Source organism: Ipomoea nil, unplaced genomic scaffold (genome assembly GCF_001879475.1).
Source record: "Ipomoea nil cultivar Tokyo-kokei standard unplaced genomic scaffold, Asagao_1.1 scaffold0317, whole genome shotgun sequence".
NCBI lineage: Eukaryota > Viridiplantae > Streptophyta > Magnoliopsida > Solanales > Convolvulaceae > Ipomoea > Ipomoea nil.
The window spans coordinates 3,381,572-3,395,436 of NW_017616745.1; the positions used below are offsets into that span (position 1 = coordinate 3,381,572).

The window sequence follows — 13,865 nt, forward strand, 5'->3', positions numbered from 1 at the left end:
TTTATTTTAAATTGTAATTTATTAAATCTTAATTATTTTACGTTGTATTAAATTTTTTCCATTTTTTATAAATAACTAAAAATAAAAGTAGTGTCCATATCGTGTTTAATTAGAGTTTCTACTTTTAAGTCGGCAACCATCACTAATTCATTATCAATACTATAGCACTGTAACGGCTACTTTTGGTGGGACCATCCAGCAGCATCTATAGGCAATTCTGCGAATTCTGGTGGGCCATCCCAATCTCTGTTCAAGTCATATATTATATACTGCCGAAAGAAAGATAGTTTGAGCCTTGCGAGGTGTTGTTTAATTTTGCATCATATATTTTGGAGTGGATAATAAATTTACATTGCAACTAATAAATAAAAAATTTATAAAAAAAAAAAATATTTGTCTCTGTCGGAGACGAAGCGGCAGGCAACGTCTCAAGCTATTTCCCCAGTCATGGAGACGCCTTGAGACAAAGCTGCCCCTTCGTCTCCGAAGGAGTTTCTTTTTTTTTTTCTTTTTTTTTTTAAATAAAAATTTAAAAATTATTTGATTTATAATTATTTACAAAAATATTTTTAAATTCGATAACCGTCATGTCATCATGTTTCCAATTGGGTTTAATTGCATGAGTTTGCATTGTTAAGATGCCCAATTGCGTTTTTTTTAGTTCAATTATCGAATTGCAGTTTGGTGTGCAGTTGAATGGCCTATTTGACTCTTATTCTTTTTTTCTTTTTCTTTTTTATTAGATGACCTAATTGCAAATTAGCGAGTAGCTCAATAGCATATTTGAGTCTGATTCCTTTAAGAAATGAAATTAAATGGAACAACATATTCTATATTCTATAATATTAACCCCAACTAAATATGTTAATCTTACATTCCAACAATCTCAACTAAATACATAATTAATGTAGTCTTATATTCATGTAATCTCACACTATCTTTTTGTGGCCACAAATCCTATTACCCCAATACAATTTTATATTTTGTGAGCTAAACACCCTTTAAGAATATAAATCAAGTTTCATATAATTCTACAAGATTTTATTTTGTTGATTGTGACATTAAAAGACCCACTAATTTAACAAACAACTAACTAAAACATATTATCATCAAACACAACTTAACTGATCAATAAATCTAAAATAAATTTATAAATTTTACTTTACTACGAACCAAAAAATCCGATAGGAAGTTAAGTTAATTAATTGAAAATGCTTAATGGTACTCTTATTTTCTATTCTCTATATCTCACAAATTTTTAATTGTAAATATTTTTATTGAGTCTCATATGATAAAAATAACATATCATTATTCGTCATATCATGAAGTGAAAGTAAGAGAGTATAATTTGAAACTACATATAATTTAACTTCTCAAAAAAAAAAAAAAAAAAAAAAAAAAAAAAAAAAAAAAAAAACATGTTGGACAAAGCCTGTCACTTTCATACTTTTCACAAAACTCTTTGTTTGAAATAAACTTTTCACAAAATTAATACCCCAACTTTGTTAATCATCGTACGTATGGCGGTATGGGGCCCACATCACCACCGGCTTTTTATAGTTTGAGCCGCGTCAATTTTGTGTGTGAACCGTGGCTACCTATCCACATATTTGATTTAAAAAAAAAAAATAAACAAAAACAAAACATCCACATATTTGATGTTTCAATCAAATTGTGAAATTGGAATACCTAAATACCTAATAATTAGTTCATTCAATTAGTAGTGCTAATCAATTAAATGGTAATAAATAATAGCTTTTATTTCAATTCTTTAATTTTTTTTAAAGATATATTTTGTTTCTTTTACTTAATTTTCTATTATTCTTAAAAAAAAATATTTTACCACTCAAAAATCAATGGTCTAAGTAATATTGTGAATACAATTATTATTTTGAGCATTATATATATAAAATAAGATGCCAAATGAAGATAGCTATAATTGTTTGACAACCGCCATGGCGATTTGAATGAGGATGGAGGAACAATTTAATTTATTTCAATTATTGTATATAAGTGGGCTATTAGATAGGGAAGCGGATCGTACTATGAGCAAATTATACCATGAACAAGATTTCATCTCGCATTATAAATTGTGGTTAAAAATGATATTCAAATTATATATCTGCAATTAAGCACATAATATGTTAACCGTAAATAAATAATATGTTATAAACATGTTATGTTTATGTAATTAACAAATTATATACATTCAATTTATTTACAGATATATATAATTTATTAACTGAAAACACATAATATATTAACTAGGAAAACATAATTTTTAAATGAAAATCCATAATATAATATGTACTTTGGTCCATGATAGGAAGTATAACAATTGCTTATTATGCGCATTCTCTCAGATAATTAATGGCGGTGGAATTTTCTCGCAATTAAAAAAGAATGCCGACAGCTTACATGTAACATGTTGAATATGATTCTTGCTTACCTTAAACACATGCATGCATAATAAGTTTAAATCAAGTTTTCAACGGATTTGACATTATGGGTAAACTCCAGTGTAATAATAAATATTGATAATATTATTTTAATATTTAAAATGGTAGTAAAAACTGAATTCATAATGTTCTAATACGTTATATATACTCTACCCACTACTAATCACAGTGACTTAATGGGTTCAGCGGACATGGCCAAATGCCGATACGTACAAGAGATCTGTCCACTTTGGACATAATTCTCACACTGCCGCCGCCGAGGTTCAAACCTTGGTCTCTTCTCTCAAATATTGTCCACTGAAATCATTGAGTTAAGCCCGTGCGAGCTCAACATATCCTTTCTTAAATAGTTGATAGTTGCAAGTATCAAACTGCAAAACATATCATATATAAACAATAAATATGTGGTTCAATTATTAATTTAAAATTTTAATTAAAACAAAACACATTTTTTCAATTTAATACAAGCACAAGATTGTCTACACATGTGAGGATGCGTGACAAATATGCACTCCAACTATTTAATTGGGATGAAACACATCATTCAATTGAAACATTTCTTTTTCGCCTGTGTAAAATTATTTCATGTACTATTTGTTACCTTTTCTTTTTTTGGCAGAGAAGTATATGTTCATTTAAAAAATTTTGGCAAAAAAATACTTTGTCAAAATGTTAGTTAATCAATTTAGCTCACTGAAATTTCTTTAATTTATTGAAAAATATGTAATTACTACATGAAGATATGTTTTTGGTGAAGTTGTCTTATAATCTTAAATGACAAAGAATTACAATAAGATAAATTAATTAATTTATTTGATCTATAATTAACTCGCTCAAATCCGGAATGGAAATGTACAAAATTTCTATTCACCAAACTTATGGACGAAATTTTAGGTGATCTAGTGATTGACTTTATTTCTTTGAAAACGTTTCCATTTCGTGGCCAACTAATAGGATGGGAGTTCATTAATTGCAAGCTACCGAAAAAAGATGGGGAGAAGAAAAAATAAAACAGAAATAATTAAATTAATTACTAAATAATTATATATATATATATGATAATTAATGCTGCTGCATGGACACGTTACATATGACATGTTTATAGGAATGGTGAGTGTGATGTGAAAGTTCAAGAGAAATAAATAAAATAAAATAAAATAAAGATTTGAGTTATGTGATCAAGAAATAGGCTTTGTCATTTGGATATAGTATCAATATGGGCACTTTTTGTTTTTAATATTTTTTTATGTGATTTGAAGATGACAACTATATCTAGAAAATTGCATGTAATAGTGAGTTTAAGAAGGGTCATTATTTTTACAATTCCTGATCAAGACGATACATGGTATTAACTCTATTACAATTTACAAGGTAGTATCTGTTTTATATTTTTTCTATTCAAAAAGTTAATATCTGCTGCCGTTGTTTCTCTATGGAAGAAAATTTATCAACTTATCAAAAAGCTCATCTTATCAAACACTTTCAAGCATAACAGCTAATTTAACAGTTCTTCAATTTTCATCTCCCAGCTAATAGCTTTTCAGCTCCTTTTAAGCTTTAAGCTTTCAGTTACCTTTTCAACTAGGTTTGCCAAACATAATCATAGTATCAATATGAGCAATTTTTTTTTATGTGATTTGAAGATGACAACTATATCTAAAAAAATTGCATGTAATAGTGAGTTTAAGAAGGATCATCATTTTTACGATACCTGATGAAGGCGATACATAGTATCAACTCTATTACAATTTATAAGGTAGTATCTGTTTTATATTTTCTCTAATTGTTGCAGTTCAAAGAGTCAATATTTCACCATTGGGGTTCGATCCTATGAGTCTATGACCTTTTTTCGATGAGAGCCACATAACTATTATCTGAGCACAAGATGTCTGGCATGAGAAAATATATATATTTTGATTAGTTGACCCTTGGCTTGGATTGCAAACATTTTCTCCTCATGATGTGATTAGCCGTTAGATGTATCGCTATTGTTGTGGGTGTTGAGTGCTTGAGATTTATTCTAAAAGGTGTGACAAACACAATTAAACATGTTTTAAGACTTTTTTTTCATTCTATTTTCTAGACATCTTTAATGTCTCCCTCCTTAGCCATATAGTTACACAATAGACCAAAGTAAAATAAATACTTGTTAAATGCAGACAGCCTAAATGTTAGTTTGAACCATGATCTACAGACTACAATAATGTAAGGTAGATTCTAATTCATGGTATAATTTGCCTAAATTGCTTATTGTTTAACACATTTACAAACGAGAATTCTCCTCAGGCAAATTATTCTGTGGACTCGGGTCCAAAATATATAATTTACATACTGAATGGTTACAATTTTGTAAAAGGTAAATTGTGAACATTCACTATATAAATTATGAACATTTAATATGTAAATTGTGTATTTTGGATCGGGTCAACTACCTTGCAATGTGGACCATGGTCCAGGGTATAACAATTGTTCTCCTAAAGCACTAGGTAGTAAAATACTTGTTTAAATATTTTCTTTAAAGATTTAGTGATTGAATGAACAGTAATGGGCCGGCCCATTGGAATCATTATTGGGCTAAAACTTCATCATAGTCCATGATATACTAGCCAGCCCAATATACGTGGCCCATGCATCAAGAATCGGCAAATTATGCTGTGGACTCGTGTCCACTATGCATTGTGGACACGAGTCTAAAACGACGCCGTTTTCAGGAAAACCGACGACATTTCAATTTAAAAAAATGATTTTGTCTCGCCGTTAAGGCGTTAACAACTTTATTCGTTTGTGGAATTATGAATGTACAATTATGAAATTATGAATATACAGTTATAGAATTATGAATGTACAGTTATGAAATTATGAACACAGTATTCTGACATTATGAGCTTAGAATTATGAACATATAGTGATAAAATTATGAACATAGAGTTTCGAAAATTATGAATGTACAGTTATTGAATTATGAATGTACAGTTACGGAATTATGAATGTACATGTATGAAATTATGAATGTACAGTTATGGAATTATGAACACAAAGCTCTGACATTATGAACATATAGTGATAACATTATGAATATAGAGCTCTAAAATTGTGAACATAGAGCTTCAAAAATTATGAATTTACAGTTATTGAATTACGAATGTACAGTTATGGAATTATGAATGTGCAATGTGCAATTACCACCCTTTTCCGATGAACGTGCCGTCCGGCATGACGTCATCTTTCAGGCAGGCCTTCGTGTCCACCGGCACCGGCGGGTACAGCCTCATTGCCTCCGAGATCGCCGCCTGCAGATACTGCATCTCTCGCCGTCTTTTTCGATGTCTTTTAGGATGTTTTGTTCCACGTCCGACCATGATGATAGTAGCCAGAAGAACCATGTTAGTGCCGACGATGACCGAAGATTGATCGCTCCGGTGCCCAAGCACGAGGACTACACCAGCGAGGAGGACGAGGCGCCGGCCGGTGATCGAACAATTAAAAGATGTAGAACTTTCTTCTTCGGCCGGTGATCGAACAACTTTCTTCGTTCTTCTTCTTCTTCACCGCATTATGGCCAAATGATCGAACAATTAAAAGACTACAAGTATTGCATTTCAATACGATCAATTGGGTAGTTGAATGCGTTGATTCCATTTGGCCATTAATATGATTCCATTTGGCTATAATGCGGTGAAGAAAAAGAAGAAGAAGAAGAACGAAGAAGAAAGGGAGAATGAAGAAGAAGGGAGTGAAATAACGTTTTTACCCTCATCACAAAATAATTCGAACCATTAAATCATTTTTTGGTCAAAATTGGCCGGCAATTTGGTCCGGAGGACCAAATCTGCCAAAAAATGCATAGTTAAAGGTTTAAATTGGGAGTTTTGAAAGTCACGTATTCAAATTGCCAGTACCCTAATACTCACACGACCAAAAGTGCAATTTGTTCAGTGATAAAATTATGAACATAGAGCTCTAAAACTGTGAACATAGAGTTTCGAAAATTATGAATGTACAGTTATTGAATTATGAATGTACAGTTACGGAATTATGAATGTACATGTATGAAATTATGAATGTACAATTATGGAATTATGAACACAGAGCTCTGACATTATGAACATATAGTGTTAACATTATGAATATAGAGCTCTAAAATTGTGAACATAGAGCTTCGAAAATTATGAATTTACAGTTATTGAATTACGAATGTACAATTATGGAATTATGAATGTACAGTTATAAAATTATGAATGTGCAATTATGGAATTATGAACACAGAGCTCTAACATTATGAACTTACAATTATAACATATAGTGATAAAATTATGAACATATGCTTCTATAACAAAGCGGTCTGAAATTTTTTTTTTTAAAAAAATTAAAGATAACGGTGCCACTTACGGCACTGTTCCGTATCCACAATGTATGCTGGACACGGATCCATAGCATAACGATTGTCAAGAATCAAAGACTTTTTAAAAAAAATTAAAAAATTTAAAGAATAATGTTTACTTCCCGACATCATTTTACCGATAGAACAATGTTATAAAATGATCTAAAAACTTTCCCTCATGACATCATCTTATTGGTAGTTAAATTTATTTTTTTAATTAGTGATGGGGTAAGCTAATTCATTGGCACCCAATGAGTGAAACTACATCATGGAGAAAATCAAGAAGGAAAAAAGAAAAAACATTTTCCTTACCAATTGAAAAATTTAGGGTTGGAAGGTTAAATTTCTAACTGTTTATATTCGTGAAGGAAAAATCTACAAAAACTAATAAGATTTTGAATACCATTAGACTTTTAGAGACTTATCTGAATCGAATACTAGTATACTTTTAAAACCTCTTTAAAAGTATGAATCAAATACCAAAAGACTTTTTAAAAAGGTTCAAATATAACCAATCTCACAAAATAAAACTAATTGAGTCTAGTTAAACCGGGTCTATCCAAGAACAACAATGAAGATATTTTAGCAATAGACTAGAGATATTTTCATTTGCTTCCATAAGAGTCTCCAACTATTATATTCCCAGCAAAGTGTTAAGACTGTACTAATCCATGGAGTCATCCATCGTCTTCACTATCTCTCGCCTCTCCCTTTCTCCTTCATCAAAGCCTCAAGCTCTCCCATTTCAGCCATGGAAGCACAGAACTCCGCCGCCGCAGCCTCCGACCCGCGTCCATTGCCACAAGATGTACGTCCCCGGTCACGGAGCTTCGCCGGAAAAGACAGCGGCGAAACACCTTCATCATTTCTTCAACTTCGTCGCCGTTAAGATTGTCGCTGCTCAGCTCCAGGTTCAATTCAATTCCTTAATTTCACCATGTTTTGTTCCTTTAATCTGTCGTCGTTTCCAAACATATGTATAATTACATAATTGAAACATGTGTTCCATCTCACCTAAAAATTTAAACTAATAGTTAAACGGCTTATGACACCATAAAATTTAAGCTGATAGTTGGATTATATATTTAGCTGATTAATTGATAACATTAGCTGATTGGAAAAATGTTAGGTAAATTAACTGTTAGCTCATAGTTGATTACATGTAAAATGACTTTCTCAAAAAATTGATTGAAAAATCTGCTTTGAACATTTTTTGAATTTAACATTTTAATTTGGAACAATAAACTGTTACAAAAAAACTAATAATCAAAAACACTCATTGAATGTTTAACGAAGTCAAACAACTAATAATGATTAAATAGTTAACTCAACATGTGTTCCAGTGACGTTGAGATTCGAACCCATAACTTTTGGTCTAGCTCTGATACCAAATTGAAGCATGTGCTCCAACTCAACTAAAAGTCTAAGCTAATAGTTGGATACACATTAATGGATATATGCTCACACCCTTGCCCATAGGCGATAAGGAGTTTCAAACCCATAACTTTGGCATAAGACTTGATGTGATATCAAATTGAAACATGTTTTATCTCAACTAAAAGTCTAAACTGATAGTTGAATTACACATTTATGTTTATATATATTATATATATGCTAAACATACGCACTAAGGTTTGGAGCATGTGTTGGGTGCAGAGTTACAATCCTGAGGCGTACGAGGAGCTGATGGAGTTTGTGGAGAGACATCCTTTGAATGATGGAGATAAGTTTTGTGCTGATTTGATGCGTGAATCGTCAAGGCATCAGAAATTAGGTATATATTCATATCCTTTTTGTGTTTTTTGGACCGATAAATTGATAGGGTTTGTTTAATTTAATCATTTTACTATTTTCTTCTCCCAATCATTTTACTATTTTATTATCATGCATGATAAGTGTGTACATGTTACCTTTATTCTAAAATTATTGTGGTTTAGAAATACATGCATGTGCACTAATTAGAGACTAAAATAACAATAGATTTTTTGAATTCATGCTAAAATACATGATTTGATTTATTTTTTATACTCAATCAGTTTAGATTTTTAGTTGAGATGGAGAATAATTTTTAATTTGATATCAGGCACATTATGCTAAAAGTCTACTATTATGTAATATATGTGGCGCGTAAAAATACTTTTAGTTAAAATAATTTAGGGTGACATTTGTTCAACATTACTTTATGATAGTTCAAGACTAAAACAACCAACTCTAATTGTACTATTGAATGGCCGAAATCACACTTTCCTTATAGCACTCTACTTTTGATTAAGCGCTAAACTACAAAAAACGAACAAACTCTCCCAATCTTATAAGTATATTATTCGTTCATGAGTACGTCTAGAACTCGAGATCTGTTTAAAAAGAAACCAAACTTCTCCAACGCGTATATATATATGTATGGCCTACCTCATCACATGAGAATAGTAGTCATGCATGTAAGAATACGTTGACTTATCTCATCTGTTTATCTATTTTTTTTTTTTGAAAATCATCTGTCTATCTAATTAAATACACTTTTTTACATGAGTGTTATACAATATGTACCAAACCAAATTCTAATCTCATGTTTGCTTTGCTTTGCAGCATTGAGGATAATGGAGGTGAGTTTAATTTCAATTAATTTCTTGACATTTTCGCTTGCTTTCTTGAGATCTTCGTTCAATAATCCATTTTTGAAACTGAGATATATGGGTGCAATATGTATGAATGAATGAAGGTTCGTTCAGCATACTGCAAAGAAGATTTTGAATGGGACAACTTGAAGAAAGTAGCATCTAAGGTGATGAAATAATAATGATGATCATATATCATATGTTCTTCTCATCTTTCTTTCTCAATTATTAATTATCAATTAATTTTCTATCACGTTGAAAAAATCACTAGGTGCCCTCTATGCGCCTGAGGACCGCCTAGACGAGCGCCTAAAACGCCTAGGCGGGCGCCTAGAGCGTCTATGCGGACGCCTAAAACGCCTAGGAGGCCGACCGCCTAGCGCCTAGGCGCCAATTAATCGGCGTCTAGACGCAATTTTTGCAACACTGTTTTCTATCATAACTTATATATTTAATTTATTGCAGATGATGGATGAATCTAATACAAGACTTTTGAGGAACTACATTATGGAAACTAGTTGCTTGGATAAAGTCAAATGATTGCTCATTCTACTTCAATACTACTTGTCTACTATATACTATACATATACAAGTTTTATATGTAACATATATAATCATTATTATGTTACAAAAATACACATTACTTATGTATATATACATGTGTATATATGAATATACCTACATTAACTTGCCAAAAGATTGGGCCTAGAAAATGCTAACCCATTTTGATAACTCTTGTCTATAAAATGCAAAATTTTCTCTTCTCGAGCCTCCACACTCTTGTCCATAAAATAGTGGAAAGGTAAATCACAGTGATTCAGCGGCTTATTAGGTGGGAGGACTAGTATTTGGTATCCATCAGGGTAAAACTGTCACATTGCAGCTACCGTAGCCAGACCTATGGGTTCTACGTCACCCCAGTGTGCAATCCAACTATCAGCTTATACTTTTAGTTGAGATGGAACATGTACTTCAATACAATTTTGACAACTCTATTTAGTTCTACACTTGTCGTTGCCGCCTTTTGGTTGTATGTCAAGCTCCTACTTATAGAAAATTATATCATAGACTAGGGTTCACCTTGCACAATAGATCTTAGTTTAAAATGACATTCAAATTATGTGTCTATAGTTAACCTATTATGTGCCTACAGTTAATAGATTATGTGCCTGTAAATAAATTGAAAACACAAAATATGTTAATTGTAATAGATAAATAATTTATTAATATTTGAATTAAATAAAGGGAAAGTGGCACTTCTTCCCCCTAAGTTATATACTTATAGCACTTTCTCCCCCTGAATTATTCAAGTGGCTGTCTTTCCCCCTGAAATGTTAAATGGACATATTTACCCTTAAAATAAATATTTAAAATAAATATTTCATTTATTTTCCTTCTCCAACAAATTATGACAATAATTTGGTTCAAACCAAACAAACACTATAGCAACCAAACCGAAATATTCCAATTACAATTTAGAATCCAAATTCGATATTTAGAGTTTATTAAAATCGCGAACCGGAACGGACGATTCATGTACCGAACTGAAAAAATAAAATACATTTATTGTTGAATTTAGACTATTTAAAATAAAAAATAAAATTTTAAAATAAAGACGGTTCAAAATCGCGAACCGGATCCAGAACCGCCGATTCACAGTTCAAGATCCAATTTTTTTATTCATAATTTTAATAAATTGAAATCTAAATATTAGGTTCTAGATCTGAATCATAACCGGAAACTTTTAATTCAATTGCTATAGTGTCCGGTTCAGTTTGATCTGAACCGTGGTCATCCCTATGTATACGCAATAATTTGTTGGAGAAGTAAAATAAATAAAATATTTACTTTAAGGGTAGAAATGTCAATTTAATATATCAGGAAAAAAACCATCACTTTTAAAATAATTGAGAGGGCTAATATGCTTACCTAAATAATTGAGGGGGAAAAATGACTATAAGTATATAACTCAGGGGGAAGAAGTGTCATTTTCCCTTAAATAAATCTATAATACAAAGGGGATCCTTGTCATCATGGTATAACAGTTGCATATTTATGTCACTCTTCTATGAAGTACAAACTCCATTCGTGTGGTGTACGATCCATCTTATTAAGCCCAACTTGATCTTAAAGCCCATATCAATAGTGGTTTTCATCATCAAATAAATAAATAAATAAATACCAAGTGGCTTGTGGTTCACTGATATCGGATTGTTCCCTTATGTGGGAGGCCTAGATTTTGAGCTTCAGTGTAGGCGTATATTGTATGGATATCCCCTTTCTTTGTAATAACAAAAAAAAAATATATATATATATAGGGGTGTTAATTTTGAATCAAATTATAATAATATATTATATATATTTATTTATTATTAATTCGGTGAATTTCGAATTTTATTAACCATTAATCAGGATATGTTTTATCCTAACTAAAAGACAAAACTAATAAATGGACTACACATTTTTGTTTGATATATTATATGCTCAATACTTTCTTAACCTAAGAATCTAAGATGATTACAATACGTGAACCATAATCATTTTTATTAGGTGACGAAACAAAATTGAAGGATTCTTGTATTCCATCTAGACATCTACATTAAAAGTCTAATTCCACTGATAAATGGAGTACGTACATATTTATGTTTTATATATTATATGCTCAACAATCGAACTGAGATAATTCAATTACTGAACAAATTAGTTTGGTTAATTGAACACTCCTAGATATATAAATTTATAGAGAAATATATAAGCAGTATAAAATTATAATTAAAGACTTTTAAAAACATACTTTACAGTGTGTGAATCATATTAAACTGTGACTAGTAGGCATCATCATCATGGGATCAAATGGCCCAAATTATGAAGTGCATGGTTTTGGTATATTTAAATTAAGTGACAACAACAACAACAACAACAACAACAACAACAACAACAACAATAATAATAATAATAATATTATTATTATTATTATTATGAAAAAAAATCTTTAACTTGGTGTGCAAACAAGGTAAACTATCACGTTTGTATAATAACCGCGCTAGAAAGACTTTGGTCCTATTTGGTAACATAGTTAGCTTATCAGTCAATTTTGACTTATTTAATCACTATTAGATGTTTGACTTGGTTAAACATTCGATATGAATATTTGATTAATTAGCTTTTTGTAACAACTTATTGCTCCAAAATGCTAAAATTCAAAAACTGCTCAAAGTATCTTTTCCATAAATTTTTTGAGAAAGTCATTTTACATGTAATTAGTTATCAGCTAACAATTAACTTACCAAACACTTTTTTACAATCAACTAGTCAAACTCACTAACACAATCAGCTAACAACTATTTACCAAGCACGCACTTTATGTGATAAAATACTGACAAAACTTAAACCTATGACTTTTAAATACGAAAATAATGCTTCACTAACTTAAACATCTTTTTCGGGCAACAAATTCTTTTGTTCTTGAAAGGTGAAAGCATAAATAATGGGTACTATGATGACCTGCATGCACCAATCGAAAATTGAAATATAAAAACGACAGAATTGTGCTGTGGTCTGTGGAGTACATTATTGTGTTAAAGCTTATATGATCTGAGTAGATAAGAGAGAGAAAAATATTTATTTTAGAAAGAATTCACAAAAAAAAAAGGTTATAAAATTTTAAAAAATATATATATCTTTGTAATTCATTATAATGAACAACTCTAATTATGAAATATGAAAGAGTTATTGTTAATTGGAAAAACAACATTTTTTGTTCCTAGTTGGAAAATGGTAAAAAATTTCTGAGCATCAGTGATTTTTTTTTTTTTTTTTTTTTTAAATAGTCATGGTTGTCTACAGAAAATATGTTTTTGCCAGAAGTTAGGAATAACAACAGGTTTCTAATACAAGTTTTTAAACTAATAATTTGCATGCATATGAGATGAAAAATAATGTTTTGCATATGCATTTTCAATAGAAATGAATCAATGACGCAACTTTGCTTCGCTAGCAGCTTCAGAGTGTAGGTTCGAATACTCAAGATTTAAAAAAAAAAAAGGTCAGTATTTGATAGGAAAAAAGTTTAAATTAGCCACCTAATTACTCGTTATTCCAAAAGGCTGAAACCTCAACCTTAAGGGCACTCCACACCCCGGCCCAACAGAGTATTTGGGAGGATGTAAATCATGGTGACTCAACCGAACATGAACCATAGAGGCTAGACCGGTGCTCACTGCGCACAAGGAACCCCCCTCACTTTGAGAGGTTGTTCCCACACTGCCACTGGTGAGACTCGATCCCTGGTCATCCAACCTCGTGAACCTGCAATTGGACCATCCAACCTCTTCCCCCCACCCCGTCCTCATCCAAAAAAATAATAATAATAAAAAATAAATAATTACGTGCTAAATTGTTCAAAATTAT

At 31.0% G+C, this 13,865-nt stretch overlaps 1 protein-coding gene across 1 annotated transcript; it reads left to right on the top strand.

Annotated features, from left to right (window-relative positions):
• Window positions 1-7,447: 7,447 nt before the first annotated feature.
• LOC109169755 (chaperonin-like RBCX protein 1, chloroplastic) lies at window positions 7,448-10,221 on the top strand. Its single transcript, XM_019318653.1, has 5 exons — window positions 7,448-7,751; window positions 8,497-8,614; window positions 9,427-9,443; window positions 9,560-9,622; window positions 9,921-10,221. Exons 1-5 carry the CDS (start codon window positions 7,512-7,514, stop codon window positions 9,993-9,995), a joined length of 513 nt encoding a protein of 170 aa, XP_019174198.1. The 5' UTR covers window positions 7,448-7,511; the 3' UTR covers window positions 9,996-10,221.
• Window positions 10,222-13,865: the final 3,644 nt, after the last annotated feature.